The sequence below is a fragment of the Lathyrus oleraceus genome, chromosome 3 (assembly GCF_024323335.1).
Source record: "Lathyrus oleraceus cultivar Zhongwan6 chromosome 3, CAAS_Psat_ZW6_1.0, whole genome shotgun sequence".
Classification (NCBI taxonomy): Eukaryota; Viridiplantae; Streptophyta; class Magnoliopsida; order Fabales; family Fabaceae; genus Lathyrus; species Lathyrus oleraceus.
Genome location: NC_066581.1, coordinates 529,481,247 through 529,496,799, shown reverse-complemented (window position 1 = coordinate 529,496,799; position 15,553 = coordinate 529,481,247). Strand labels below are relative to the sequence as shown.

General features: G+C 34.4%; 2 protein-coding genes and 1 pseudogene across 3 annotated transcripts; 1 reads left to right on the top strand and 2 right to left on the bottom strand.

The window, feature by feature from the left end:
• The first annotated feature begins 3,029 nt into the window (after positions 1-3,029).
• Positions 3,030-6,210, top strand: LOC127128708 (protein COBRA). Of its 2 annotated transcripts, none has more exons than XM_051058085.1 (6): positions 3,030-3,092; positions 3,984-4,063; positions 4,587-5,043; positions 5,136-5,295; positions 5,380-5,657; positions 5,737-6,210. In XM_051058085.1, the coding sequence occupies exons 3-6, from the start codon at positions 4,599-4,601 to the stop codon at positions 6,024-6,026; spliced, it is 1,173 nt and encodes a 390-aa protein (XP_050914042.1). In that variant the 5' UTR covers positions 3,030-3,092; positions 3,984-4,063; positions 4,587-4,598; the 3' UTR covers positions 6,027-6,210. The 2 variants fall into 2 exon arrangements, with proteins under 2 accessions (XP_050914042.1, XP_050914041.1); XM_051058084.1 differs by having other exon boundaries at positions 3,047-3,333.
• A 93-nt stretch (positions 6,211-6,303) lies between these two features.
• On the bottom strand, positions 6,304-9,193 carry LOC127128709 (COBRA-like protein 4; annotated as a pseudogene).
• Positions 9,194-10,530: 1,337 nt separating this feature from the next.
• On the bottom strand, positions 10,531-13,603 carry LOC127128707 (UDP-arabinopyranose mutase 1). Its single transcript, XM_051058083.1, has 4 exons — positions 13,208-13,603; positions 12,006-12,256; positions 11,610-11,778; positions 10,531-11,232 (listed from the first exon to the last, which is right to left on the bottom strand). Exons 1-4 carry the CDS (start codon positions 13,517-13,519, stop codon positions 10,903-10,905), a joined length of 1,062 nt encoding a protein of 353 aa, XP_050914040.1. The 5' UTR covers positions 13,520-13,603; the 3' UTR covers positions 10,531-10,902.
• Between the last annotated feature and the right edge of the window lie 1,950 nt (positions 13,604-15,553).

The following is a 15,553-nucleotide window of genomic DNA, read 5'->3' as shown; positions in this document are numbered from 1 at the left end:
AACCAAGAACATACAAATATTGTTCTCTTCATCTTCAACCGTTTTCTTCATACATTCAACTATTACACGTAGTCATTTTTGTTGAGTGTCATTTAAATTAGATTGATAAGGTCCAATTTAGGATTATTGTAATCATAATTGGGTTGAGTATTCTTTGATAAAACCGGTTAGGGGTTTTCCTCAAAAACCAAGGATTAATTTGGGGGGTTTATACAATGAGTGAAAGCTTTGAAGAATGGCGTTCTGTCAAAGGAGTAGCGGTAACCGGAATATCGACTTGAAAGTCTTGGGTCACTTGATCTTGCTTAAGATCAAGGGGAGAGAATAAGTTAGGATCAATATCAAACATAGGATTTGCGAGTTTGGATTGCTAGTTTTTCTCTTGTAAACAACTCTTGTAAAGGTTAACTACACATATCTAAATTCTATTTGGAGTTGGGGCAGATGTACCCATATTGAGGACAATTGGGGAAATTCCTAAGTAAATCTTGGTACTCTCTCTCTCTCTCTCTCTCTCTCTCTCTCTCTCTCTCTCTCTCTCTCTCTCTCTCTCTCTCTCTCTCTCTCTCTCTCTCTCTCTCTCTCTCTCTCTCTCTCCATTTTGATAATACTCTTAGTGTGCAGTTTGATAAACGGGTAATTCTGATTATGTTGAACTAATACAAACTATTTTATTATATAAATTGCAATCTAAATCATTGCAATTGGTTTTTCATATCTTCAACACATAGAAAAATCGACTTGGTATTTATTACACACCAAGTGTTTGATAAATTGTTTATGTCAATTTTTGTTTCCGAATTCATTGGAAATTGACTACAAATGTGATATTGTTTAAATGATTATTTTGTAAAACATATTTATTTACTTTCTCATCATTAATATATGTTTCGTTACAGTTTAAACACATATATGATTCTTCCGATAACGGTTCGGGATAGACGAGTGTCGATCCGGAGTTACTTCCGCTTGCCATAGTAAATATTTTCAAAACAAAATTTTTAATCCAAGAAAATTTTATTGTAATCTATCCCCCCCCCCCCTAGATCGTTGCCTTCGGCTAACAAGGTGGAGAAAAGTGAGCTTGAGATGTAACATAGACGTAATTTAATAACATCATCAGGATATGTTTGAATAAGAAGATAGAAATCATCGAAGGGCCAACATTAAACTTGATAATAAATGTCGTTCAAAAAGTTAAAAGGAAATTGGAAACCATGGTTCCATAAGGTACGTCATACATTGGGAAATAACGTATAGGATAACACCTGTAGATCATATCGTTAACATAGAGGGATACCATAATCCATTCCTCCAGCTCTCTAGAAGTTTCTCAAACACCGATCTGACGCCAACCACCAAGTTCAGAATAAACAAACCAACAACCTAAATAAACTAGATTTACACAACCTTCCAAAAAATTCATTTCTTCTAGGACAATAAACCATTCATGAAAAAAACCATAATTATCCATTCAAAAGAATGACATATCGGAAACATGTCCCCTCACAAATTTCACAACCACCACCCAATTTTCCAACCTAAAATCTCTCAATAGTGAGATACGCCTAGAGAAGAAAAATAGTCAATACCACTAAGAGAAGAGACCAAACCGCCATTACATGCAGAAACCAAACTCCCTCATAAAACAACATTGAATACCCCAAGTAGAAATTAATTACAAGGTGAGATCGAAAAGCATAGAAAACTACCGGTTATTCTTAAAAAATATGGAAAGGGAGAGGCATAAAAATCCAGCAAGAAAATTAACATAATACATTGTTCAGAGAAATTAAACCAACAAAGATAGACGAAGATAATGAAAAGAAGGAGAGTTGAACTACAAAGAGTTGGGGAACAAAAATATAAAATGATTAAAGAAGACTCTATTTATGCATGAACTCCAAAATCGAGAGAATAATCACAAAGAGACACTTGGAACAAGCAAATTATCATAACTATGCCTTTTCATACCACAATAATTACACATAAGGATAGAAAAAAAAGGGATCTAATAATTACATCACATAGCTAGAATTCATAAGAGAAACATATATGACACATTACGTCAAACAAAACACTAAGAACCGAGAAAAGAACAAACCAAAATAGCCCCAACCAACACAAATGTCTCCACATAACAACTCAATAAGGTCCAAGGCCTGACAAGACTTGAAGGCCACTCAACATTCAGTAAAGTTAAGAACGACACATCTTTATAACATTCGTACTAGCTTAAAGAATAAGTTGGCATCCTACGAAAAAGACAAAGAGGCGTATTTTCAAATCCTCACCAAGAATAAGGAAAATGTCAAGATTAAACGAAAAAGTCGTTTTTGTGAGACCTAAGCACACAAAGACCGAGTAAGCAAAGACGATCTAAGATCACAAGCCACTCCCCCACGTGCCAGATTTGACTCGGGAGAAATTGTTCCCTCATGGGCCAAAGGAGTACTTAGTGTCCAATGAACGACTCTCCCATGGTGGTATATCAGACCCACAAACTGTTATAAATACCAAAGGGTCGTGTAATTAGAAGTGGGGGTGATGATCATGACATCAGATCAAGGCACCATTCCACCAACTATAAACCCAAAAAAAGCTTCTCGAACCTCAGAAAGATGCCCTAAGAAAACACTTGATTCAGAAAAACGATTGAAGAATGGTCATCCGATGATATAACAAATAATACTCTAACACATATTCATTTTGATAACTATATTACACACGAAGATTTTATGCCCTAAAAATTCTAGAATTCACCTATAAACGGGATGATAAACGTCAAATCAAGGCACCTATAATTTTTTTAATTACAATAAATAAGTTTTGTAAATAGATGAAAATAAAAAATTAAAAGTAGTGATCATCCTCAAATATCCTTCAATAAATTTTTATCTTTATGTTAATATTTTAAAATAAAAATAAAATTCAGTAGAATATACCTTTTGTCAAAAAACAAAGTCAATATTGATACAAAATAAAATGTTAAATATATATTAAAATGAGAGAGAAAATAAAACATGGTCATTTTACTAAACTATGTACCTTTCTTAAACAGAGAGGATCCAACTGGGAGACACAACAACATAGTCAGTTTTTCTGTTCTCTCTCTCTCATCACTTTCTCTCTCTTCTTTTTCTTTATTCTCAGTCTTCTCGTCTCTTCCACAGATCTTGAACTTTAACCTCTTTCTCTTATAAACACCATAATCCTCACCTACATTTTTCAAGCAAGAAAAAAAAATGGGTTTCTCTTTGTTATCAAAACCAAAATCACCTTGTATAATTTTGTTCTTGTTTCTACTCTCTTGCACTTGTTTCACTTCAACAGGTTCACTTTTTCTTTCTTAATTATGGGTTTTCAGTAAGAAATTGAGTTTTTTTGTTGATGATAATGACTATTTGTTGCTACTTGCTATGAAATTTGCATATGAAACAAAACAAAACAAAAATTTTGTGTAATTTTTGTTTTGGCTTTTGTTGTAACCTGTGTCAAGCTACTAGTAGGAACTACTATGTATGTGGGGTTTTTCTACTTTTGGCGTTTGGAATGTGTTTTAAGGATGTTTATAGTGATTTGTTTGAGGTTATTTATTACTAATATAAGCACTTGTGATATTTTTTACAAGTGCTTATAGAAATAGCTTATGAACATGTTCATAAGTTATTTTTATAGTTTATGAAAAAAAAAAAGCTTATAGCTTATATGAAAATTATTTGACTTTGTTTTATCTTTTGTTACTAACATAGACACAACTTATGTAAGCGTTTGTAGCACTCTGAATTGATTCTGGATGTGTAAAATTGATTTTGACATGTTTGGTTTTGACTATGCTTTAAAGAATTGATTCTACTTGAAGTAGTTTTTGAATTTAAACGTGATTTTTACACTGAAATTTACTTTTTAACTTGATTTTGCAAAAATTTATCCGACTCATTAATTGATATACTTGTTGTTGGTTGTGGTTTTAACTTTTTCAGGTGCTTATGATCCACTTGACCCAAATGGGAATATCACAATCAAATGGGATATTATAACTTGGACACCAGATGGTTATGTTGTAAGTATATTCTTTTACAATATCACTTTTGATAGACTTATTCGAGCTTATTTGCCGATTTTAATGCTTGTAAGATTGTTTGTTTGTGAGAGCTTGTTGAAACAACTTATGACATGTCCGTTAGCTGTTTTCAACTTATTTCCATAAGCTCTTTTAGATAACTTATGAAGCCAGTTCGATTTTGTTTTGTATTTGTTATAAAAATAGCTTATACATAAGCACTTATTTAATAAACGCTTATGCTATAAGTGTTTGATCATGTTGATTGTGTTTGTATTGGTTAGTCACAGTTCAACTATGGCAAATCAATTGAGGCCCTATTTAACTATCTTTTATTGCGACAAAGATTTTGAGGCCAAGTTTAGGTACGTTTAACCGTGAAAAATTTTAAGCTTTGTGCGGTAGTCTGTCTTGCACGCTTTCAAAGACGGTCCTGGTTAATGGTCATAGCCTTTAGGAATGGTTTGTGTTTATTTTTGTTCCATTAGTTATTGAGATACATTTGAAACAATTGATTGTGTAGGCCGTTGTTACGATGAACAACTTCCAACAATATCGTCACATTGCCGCACCTGGCTGGTCACTAGGATGGACATGGGCCAAAAAGGAGGTAATCTGGGCCATGGTGGGATCGCAAACCACCGAACAAGGCGATTGTTCGAAATTCAAAGGAAATGTACCACATTGCTGTAAAAAGGATCCAACCGTTGTCGATCTACTTCCCGGAACACCTTACAATCAGCAAATTGCGAATTGCTGCAAAGGCGGGGTGCTTAGTTCATATGCTCAGGATCCTACCAACGCAGTCGCGTCGTTTCAAGTGAGTGTCGGTAGAGCTGGAACCACAAATAAAACCGTTAAAGTCCCAAAAAACTTCACTCTAAAAGCACCCGGACCGGGTTATACTTGCGGGCCGGCGAAAATTGTTAGACCTACTCAGTTTATTCAACCCGACAAAAGAAGAACGACACAAGCACTCAGTAAGTTAATCAACTTTTACGCATGTTTCGCAGTTTTCGATATGTTTATCTAAATTTCCTCTGCCTCTTACAATCGTTTTGATTCATTGCAGTGACATGGAATGTTACATGCACATATTCACAATTTCTCGCTCAGAAAACTCCCACTTGCTGCGTATCCCTCTCGTCTTTCTATAACGAAACCATCGTACCGTGCCCAACATGTGCGTGTGGCTGCCAGACTAACGCGTCTCAGTCGGGGAGTTGCGTAAAGTATGTTTCTCTTACTCGGGCTACAATGTTTTCCTTCTTATTTTGATTTGTACACTCATATATTGATTTTCTTCGTGGTTACAGTCCAAATACGCCGCATTTGGCGTCGGTTGTTTCTGGTAACGGAAAGAATAGTTTATCGCCTTTGGTTCAATGTACTAGACATATGTGTCCGATCCGAATCCACTGGCATGTTAAAGTTAACTACAAGGAATACTGGCGCGTGAAAGTTACGATTACGAATTTTAATTACCGTATGAATTATTCCGATTGGAACTTGGTTGTTCAGCATCCGAACTTCGAAAATATTACTCAGTTGTTTAGCTTCAACTACAAGTCATTAAATCCTTATGGTTCAATAAGTAAGTATTTTCCTAACTTATTCGCTTCATGTTTAAACCGCGTTTAATCGTAATTACTTATATGAGTTGGTTTTAACAGATGATACAGCAATGCTTTGGGGAGTTAAGTTCTATAACGATTTTCTTAATCACGCCGGCCCTAGTGGCAATGTTCAATCGGAGTTACTCTTCCGAAAGGATAAATCAACGTTCACTTTCGACAAGGGTTGGGCGTTCCCTCGCAGAATCTACTTCAACGGCGACAACTGTGTGATGCCACCGCCCGATGCTTATCCATGGCTACCTAATGCTGGTTCTCGGCAAGAGGTTTCGTTGTTCGCTTTATCAATAACCTCCTTAGTAGTCTTTGTATTCTATGCATACGCCTAAGATTCAAACCTCTTGTTGTATCATTGCAATAGAAAATTTTCGATCAAACCGATTTCTGTGATGCAATGTTACATGTATCCTCATTGTAATTATAACAAATGTATACAGCAACATTACATGAAAATATAAACTTGATGAATCTTGTGTGGATTTGAAATGCTAATGGCCTTTCTAATTGGAATCATATTGTTTTTCCTTATCTTGCTTTGAATCATTATTGTGTATGTTTAGATTGTCTTTGAGCTTATCTAACTTCAACACTTTTGACTTGTGAGACTGTTCGAAAAAGCTTATGATTATTTTTTTAGCAGTTTTCTAGAAAGTTCGGACAGACACATACTTTTTTCCAGAGGTGTTGGTACTACAGATGTATTCATCAGAAACAAAAAACTGTAATCTTTTACAAGAGAGTCTTCATACATGTTGTTGCGAATTTTGAGGAAAACAATACTTGGTTTCAAAATTTGACATGACAATCGAAACATGTTTATGTAGCAATTCTCAGCAGAGAGCTAGCAAGAGAAGGAATGAGGTAAATAATGCTTGGAAGTTGAGGGTATTGATAGGGGAAGAATTGGGGAGGTAAGGGTAGGTATCTGGTGGTGGCATCATGCATTCTTCACCATTGAAGTAGACTCTTCTAGGAAATGCCCATCCTTGGTTGAAAGTGAATGTTTCCTTGTTCTTTTGAAGAAGCACTTCTGATTGAACATTTCCACTTGGTCCAGCTTCCATCAAGAGATCGTTGAAGAATTTCATGCCATAGAACATACCTGTGTCATCTGTATACAAAATGAAAAATACACTTAAACGATAGTGAAAATCTAATAGCAGGTGGTCCAACAGATCTTAAACTTGACTCTGATATCATGTTAAGAATTGTAGTTGGACCTAACTCATTCCTATAAAACCAGTTTGTAGGATAAGGATTACTCGGATGATATATTATTTGATGTTTGCTAAAACTTACTTATGGATTGATAGGGAAGTAGAGGCTTGTAATCAAAGCTGAAAACTTGGGTGACATTGTTAAGATTTGGATGTTGTACAGCAAGAGTCCAAAGAGAATAATTCAATCTATAATTGAAGTTTGTCACAGCTATCTTGACTCTCCAATAGTCCTTATAGTTAACCTTCACATGCCAGTGTACCCTGATAGGGCACATATGATGAGTGCATTGTAGCAATGGTTCATTGTCTCTCTTTGGTGTATGTAACCCTACCATGTCCAGGAATTTGGAATGACCCCTGCATACCATACCACATTTGACAAAATAATTAGTTTTTCTAATTGAACCAGAAATTGAATTTCCAAATCATAGTTTAGTTGACTCAGTGGATTTAACTGGTTAAACCGAATGAAAAATAAAAACCAGTTGAACCAATGGCAGTTCAACCAGTTTAATGGATTCAGCCACGATTCAATCTGGTTCCATCGAGATCAAACCAATCAAAAAACCGACATGATCTCAATTCAATCAATAGAACCGGCTAGTTTTTTATTTTGAAAGTTTGGTATTTGGCCTTGCGACAGACTAATTCAATGGGACCAATCCCACCGTCCATTAGCGAGGGACCCATCTAAAGGCAGAGTGAATCTGAAACCTTGAGAGAAACACACTCTCAGAACACACTCTTGGTTTAGTCTGACTTTTAAAACATTGTTTAGAAATGAAAGAACATTAATAGTTTTGAAAGATCACACTATACTTGACACAATTCTTCTTGTTCTGGCATCCACAAGCACAAGAAGGACAAGGAGTAATAGTCTCATTATAGAAAGATGACAAAGATACACAACAACTTGGATTCTTTCTTGCAAGAAATTGTGAATATGTACATGTTACATTCCATGTCACTGCATGAAGTAGAAAGAGAAAAAAAAAGTTAAACTTTGATGATAGTTGAATCCTTTAAGTTCTATTATCTAAACACAAAATCACTTTTTTTCACACGTTTTCTTACAAAAATTTTGTAACAGAACGTGTGAAAAAGAACTGTGTACACGTAATCAGACTCAAAAAACTAATCTAATGTAATTAAACTTACTAAGTGCTTGAGTTTTGCGGCGCTTATCCGAGGTGAGAAAAGTGGTGGACGGAACAACCTTAGCAGGACCGCAAGTATAGCCGGGTCCGGGAGCCGAAAGCGTGAAGTTCTTAGGAAGTTTAACTGTCTTATTTGAAGTACCACCTTGTCCAACACTGATTTGAAAAGATGAAACAGCTGATGAAGGGTCTTGTCCCCATGCTGCTACAACTCCACCCTTACAACAGTTTGAGAATTGTAGGTTGTAAGGTACACCAGGGAGAAGGTCTACAACTGTTGGAGTTTTCTTGCAGCAATGAGGCACATTTCCTTTGAATTTAGAACAATCTCCTTGCTCAGTTGTTTGAGATCCTACCATTGACCATATAACTTCTTTCTTAGCCCATGACCATCCTAATGTCCATCCCGGATTCATTATGTGTCGGTACATTTGGAAATTGCTCATCGTTACGACCGCCTGATTGAAAATGCAATGCATAGAATCAAGTTAGTTATACGAATTTTCACTGGTGCGTTGCACATATTCTCAATACTAGTATAAAGTCAGCGCAGGCTCAAGTTTTTGAAGATCCTGTGTAGATTTGTCGCAGTTTAACTATGACAACAAATATAGGTCCTATTTAACCAAGATTAAATCGTGACAAATTTTGAATTCTATACGGTAGTCTGTCTTGCACGCTCTCAAAGACGTCTCTGCATAAAACAGATAAGGATGAAGTTTGTACTTACCACATAGCCATCTGGTGTCCAGGACACAACATCCCATTTGATTGTTATGTTTCCGTCAGGATCCAAAGGATCATACGCCGCTATAGATAAAACGCGCTCAAGAAATCAGTTGAATACTAATGTGAAAATGAAAAACCATGAAAATATGAAGTGAAAGATAAGTAACACCTGCATAAGAACATAGCACAGTGAGACATAGAGCTGATATAAGAAGCCTCATTCCTTGAATATGTGCCTTTGATGATGTAATCTGCTGCAAGGTTTAGCAGCCTTATTTGAATTAGATTGTAGTAATCTTCAGTTCAATGTTATAACCATGGAGTTTGAATGAGAGGCTTAAGGAGAATTCTCTTTGAAATTCTGTGATGGCTTACCTAGTGGTGGTTAGGTACTTGCATATTTATAGACTTCTATCACTGTCTCATATTTGATGTTTTATCTTTGAAATTTTCATTTCTTAAAGCAACAGCAATTGACTAAAATAAGGTGGAGTTTGGAGACACAATACAAGAGTGAACATAACTTCAAATGTAGTGTTTGAATGCTCACTTGTTCTCTCATGGGTTAGACTGACCATACATTGAGTTTACTAGTGTAGAGGAAATTTCTACTTTAGTATCTATAAACATTACGGGTTTTTTTTGAAACCAGACTTGTTCGGTGAATGATAAAATAGAATCTTGAGGAGTAAGTTTCTGATGCGATGGAGATGGACTGACCTGCGAGGTTAGCACGCTAACTCCCAAAATAGTGAGAGATTGAAAAGTGATGTGACAATGAGAATGAATTTGAATACCTAAGAATAACGTGTTTTCTCTCTTATATAGTGGGAACAGTTAAAACCGTCTGCGTGAGATGCGGTGTGTTGTGCGGACAATCGTTCAATTGAATCAAACATTGATTATTAAAGAGTATAATAGTCTATCTTTAATGATAGTGAGTGTTCTTTGTTTCACATGTCTTTCTATTTGGTGTTCACTCATAGGCCTATCGTCATAGACCTTGCAAACGGTCCAAAACATTTACTAATGATTAGAAATTTGATTGATCAAAATGACTATTTTTTAGTCTCCGATTTCAACCACAATTTTTCCACCTAAGAAATTTGAGTTCCGTTTCACTTAAATTAACCTAACATGCAATCAATTAAAATTTGTAATAGACCCTTAAAAAACTGGTATCCTAAGAACTTGTCAATCTTGTAACTTATATTCTTCAAAAACTAAGCTATCATGTATTCATGTGAACACATCTTGATCATATTAGGTAACACTCTTACTTCTCCACACCTTGCCAACTAACTTTTCTGTCTCCACTTTAGTCAGAGAAATGAGTTTGAATCAAGCAAGCTTCATAGGGAGTTATCGAGTTTCTTTCTGATCAAAACGACACTCCAACTACTACATGCATCACTCTTAATACATTATCACCAATTCAGAGACCACATGCACAATTCATACCAATACATGATCATCAATCATGAAACCATTAAAGAAAAACTCATTAACAGGTTCATCCATACATTATGAAGATTTTTGAGGTCTCTGCGACGTAAACTGCTTGGTTATATAATTTTTACATTTGACTACTTTCTATGATCTTAATGTGTTTGTTCTAGTTTTTCAGGTTGATCTTGATGCATATGTTCACTCTCTGTTTCTAGACTCTTCTGGTGCATGTGCTCCTTAATGAACTCGACATCCTGGTAGTTAAATCCAGATGCAAATTGAGAATCAAAAGACTTATTTTCTAAGTCAAAAATCAAATCTTATTATAAATAGTGCGATACATGATACAAAAATGACACTTTTAAGTAAAAACAACAGAAACAGAAACACAAGCTAATGTATCATAAATCAATAGCCTTCCTATGAGACTCATGGCATGAAACCTGATGCTGTCGTTCGCCCTAAGACCGCATAACATTTATTACTTCTAAGCTCAAAGCATGAAATTACTAAACAGAATTACAGCTAACAATGCTGCAAATTCTAACCGTGAATAACATCAAAAATTGGAAATAAATACTAAAAAATAGTTATAGAAATAGTTTTGCTTCAAATTACGTGGCGGTAATTTGAAGCTAACCAAAACTGATTCATGCTTTGCCGTTGGCAGCTGATGCTCCGGCTGGGTTGAGCTCATCCCAAGATTCAATCCAGGTAACCATAGCATCAGCCAACTTGTCAAAATAAGGATCAATCTTGCTAAGTTTGTCCTTGACTTCTTTGGCGAGCTCGAGGTAGCACTTCTGAACAGTGGTAGCTTCTTTTGAAAGAACAACTTTCTGGAAGAATGGAATAATGTCTTCTTGCCAGAAGATACCTTTGTACTCTTTCCTCAGGTTAACAAATGGGTTACTAGCCTTGCTGTGGAAGATATAGGGGAGTCCAGTCTTGACACCCAATCCTAAGTGATCACAGATTACCTACACAATCATCGTTGAAATATCACAATTGTTTTCGTACAAAGATATTCATAGTATAAGAGTCCGTTTGAATGGACTAATTCAAGTCTATCTAATAACATAAACATTTGTGAGAATGTTTGGAAAAGTTTATGAAAACAACTCATGACATGTTCATAAGCTGTTTTTAAGTTGGTTTCATAAGCTCTCCGAGATCGCTTACGGTAACAGCATATATAGCATATATGAAAAGAGTTGATATTAATTTATCTTTGTGTTAGTGATAAATGATAGGCACCTATGCGATAAGCACTTAAGTGTTTATCAAAACAGGGTCTAAATACAACCCTAAATATTTTTTCAATAGAATTAAGGGAGTGAAAGAGCCAACAACTGACCTTGATACACCAGCCAGCCCACATGTCGTCGTAGCGTCCAATAGGCTGACCATCACCCATGAGACCGAAGTACATTGCTGGGCCAATGAGCTCACGGTCGAAAGCCAAGTTCATTCCGCACATGGGAAACAAAGTTCCTTTAGGAATGGTCATAATAGCATCCACGTACCTTCAAAATAACAATCACAAATACTCAGAATCTATAAAGCACTAACTAATACCAGTAATAATTTGAAGAAAAAATGCATAAATTAAATGTAATCACAAGTGCAGGTGCTAGTTTCGGACACCGACACGGACAAACCTGTGTTACAGCTCAGAATCAATATTCTATACTCAGAATCAAAATTATTGAATTATTTAAATGTCGATGAGAACAAGTGGTAGTAAAAGTACCTAGTGTTCCTCTCAAGAGGCTTCACAAGCTGAGTAGGAGCATCATAGTCAGGGATGTTGAGCCAAAGGCCATGAGAAACAGCAGTCGGTACACCTTCACGGAGACTGAAGGGGTAGCCACGGACGAAATCTGCACCTTCTCTGTAAGGTTCATAGAGGGTGTTGAAAAAGTAAGGTGTTGATGGGCAGAGAAGGTTCTGGATATGCTGCTCAAGAGCATTGATCTTCTTCCCTGATGGGTCATTGGCAACCTAAACCACACCAACAACAAAATATATAATAAGAATAAAACCCATAGCTAATAACATAATCAATAAATAAAGCCAATGTCAAAAATAGACATGGCTGAAGGACATCAGATACAAACTCCAAAAGATTGTGCTCAGTCGCAGCAACCCGGTGAATGTGACTGCACGGACATGATTAGCGGATGGTGGTGCGCCAATCATGTCCACATTAGATCATAAAGTCCATATTTCAATCTCCTATTTTAGATTTAAAAAATCAAAATATGCATTGAGATATGGACATGATTAGCTGATTGTGTGGCATCAGTCACACCCAATCCAAATCTCTAAATCAAACCCAAATTCCAAAATTTAAATTCAACATTAATTAGTATGCGTTTGGATTTACCTTATAAAATCAAAAACATTGCCGAAAACCATATTAAAACATGAAAATAATGAAGCATCTAATTGAAGCTTTTGAGTTGGTATGATTTTTCAAAGCAATTTTGATCAAACTCATGCTCATCCAAAACATACATTTAAGAGCTATCTAGCTCATAATTGAGATTGAACACATGTCTATCAACTCAGCGTATCACACCAACTTGTCAATATCAGTATCGTGTGTCAATATATCATATATCAGTATCATGTCAAATGTCATTGCAGTATCAGTAACACTATCATATTAGTTATATGTGTCAGTGTATCAGTGATTCAAAAAAGCAAAGAGTGAAGCAGATTCAAAAATAAAAAACTTGCACCACCAATTTTCACAACAATTCGCATCTAATTTCCAAATCTCTTGTTTCTACGGAATGCAAATCTCAACAAATGAAGATCCAATTCATGAAACAACAAAAAAAATAGTTGAAACAGTATAACAAAATATAAAAACAAGATCCGAAATTTCCTCAAAAAAAGCAGATCAAGATCTGAAAAATAGGAAATTGGGAAATTGAAAAAACTCACAAAGCAATCATCATCAATGGTGTAGATATACTTCTTCTTGGAAACCATGTACCCAAAGCAGCGACATGCAGAATCCTTAAACGAGATACAATTGGCCTTAGGACCAAGAATCCTGTTAATGTCATTCCGATTATACAGCTCATAATCAAACCCTTCAGGAACCTTGATGGTTTTCGAAGGGTCACCATCTTGCACAATGATGAGATGATAGGGCTCGAAAAACGGCCTCCACATCTCCAAGAAATCAAGGTTCCTGATCGTGGGAATCACAATGTCGAGTTCATCTTTCAACAACGGTGTCGGTGAAGCCATGGCAGTGTTCTAGAGAGAGAAAGTGAATTCTAGAGAGAGAAAGATAGAGAGAGATGAATGGGAAGGAGGGACGGAACATGAAGGAGACTAAGTAGGGGAAAATGTGGCACGTGTGAAACCGAAATAAGCGGCACGAGTGAAGGGGTTTGTGTAATGACACGTGTGAGAGTGTTAAAGGGTAGGAAGAATGGTTCAAAGTTTTGAAACTTTTATGGGTTTTGTTTGGTTGCCCTACAAATCTAGAATCACTTTTCAAAATAAGTACTTATTACAAAATGGACCATTCAAATCTAACACTCTTTTAGCTATGAGCTTATTTTAAAGTGATTGGTCATAGATAATTAAATTATTTTAAAATTTAGAAAAACACATAAAAAATTCTTAAATAAATGACATTTGAGTAAGAAGAAAATCACACATATTATTTTGTTTGATTTGGTGGGTCAGAAAATAAATATTCAACTAATTAATTTTGATAAGAAATCACTAACTCACGGTTAAAAAGGAAAGAAATCAGAGAATGTTACTCATATAAAATCAACATATTAATTATTAATGCTACATTAATTTATGATAGTATCAGATCATCTATTTTTTTCTTTTATTCTTAAATATTTAACTGAGTATTGACTATTATACTAAAAATATGTATTGACTATTAAACTATTAAACAAATATTAGTATGTGTATTGACTATTATACTAATATCAGTAAAAAAAAGTATTAATTACATTTTCTGAATGAAATGTGCAGCTTAAAATTAATGGTATGAGTTTTAAAAAAACACTTTATTGGTTTAAATTATAATTTTATTATACAAAACAAATTTGTTCAAATTAGTAAATCATTTTAGAATATCAAATAAATATTAACAATTTTCTATAAAACTATTTATCTTTTAAAGTAATATGGTGTGTATTGTTAAAACTAATTTAAATTTTACAATAAACAAATAAATACAAAATTTCTACATTTGAAAAGTAAGACAGATCCAAAATTACTTTTTTTTGTATTTACATTAGTAGTAATAGTTAATGATTTCTTTTTAAGGTAATTTTGAAAGATGAAAGGATGTGAGTATTTACATTAGTCCTAAGTTGATAATTATATAAAGACATTAAATATAAGGTTATTTGATATCTCACTTCTCATTTTTGAAATAAATGCGGGTACCTATAAAAATAATAAGGGAGGTAAAAATCTGTAAATGAATATGAGTACGAGCTCGGATAATATTTAAAAACAGAGATGAATGCGAGTATGGACATCTTATTACTCATCTCATTCTCGCATAATAAATATTTATATATTTTAATTTATATTATTATATAAAATTCAATGTATATTTATTTTTAAAAATATATCAATTAAATTACTATATATTTAATATAAGTGATTATTAATTTTATATTTTAACTACGGGTATGAGATTGAGTACTATACTACCCTATCCAAACTCTCTAATAAATAAATAAAAGTAGTTAGTAATTTCTTTTTGCGTGAAGAAGAAAATCATTAACTTGATATATCTCATCAAATCACATTTTTATTTTTAAAATATATATAAAACCTAACCAATAAAAAAGTGAACAAAAAGATAGTTGGACATGTTCAACTTATCCCTTAAAAAACTTTTACAGACACAAATAAGACGGGAATCTCACAAAGTGTCGTAGTCTAACAATAAAACTTGCATTGAATAATCTATCTACACATGTAATTATCTTTCTGAAAATAAGAGATATCTTAAATTTAAAGGAACATATAGTGTGTAAAATATTCCTTCTTTTAATTATCTTTTTCATATTATTAATCGTTACGTTATGGAACCAGAATTGATCGAAGAACGGAGGTTGCGAGAAGCAACAATAGATTGGAACTTTTGATGCAGTGAACGAGAGACTGACTTGTAAAGTTAGCATTCCCTCAAGTAACTATGTGATTGAGATGAATGAATCAATTGTGAATTTGAAATTGTGTACTTGAAATTGACATGGGTGCTCTTTATATTGTAGAACGATTATAAAGACCGGT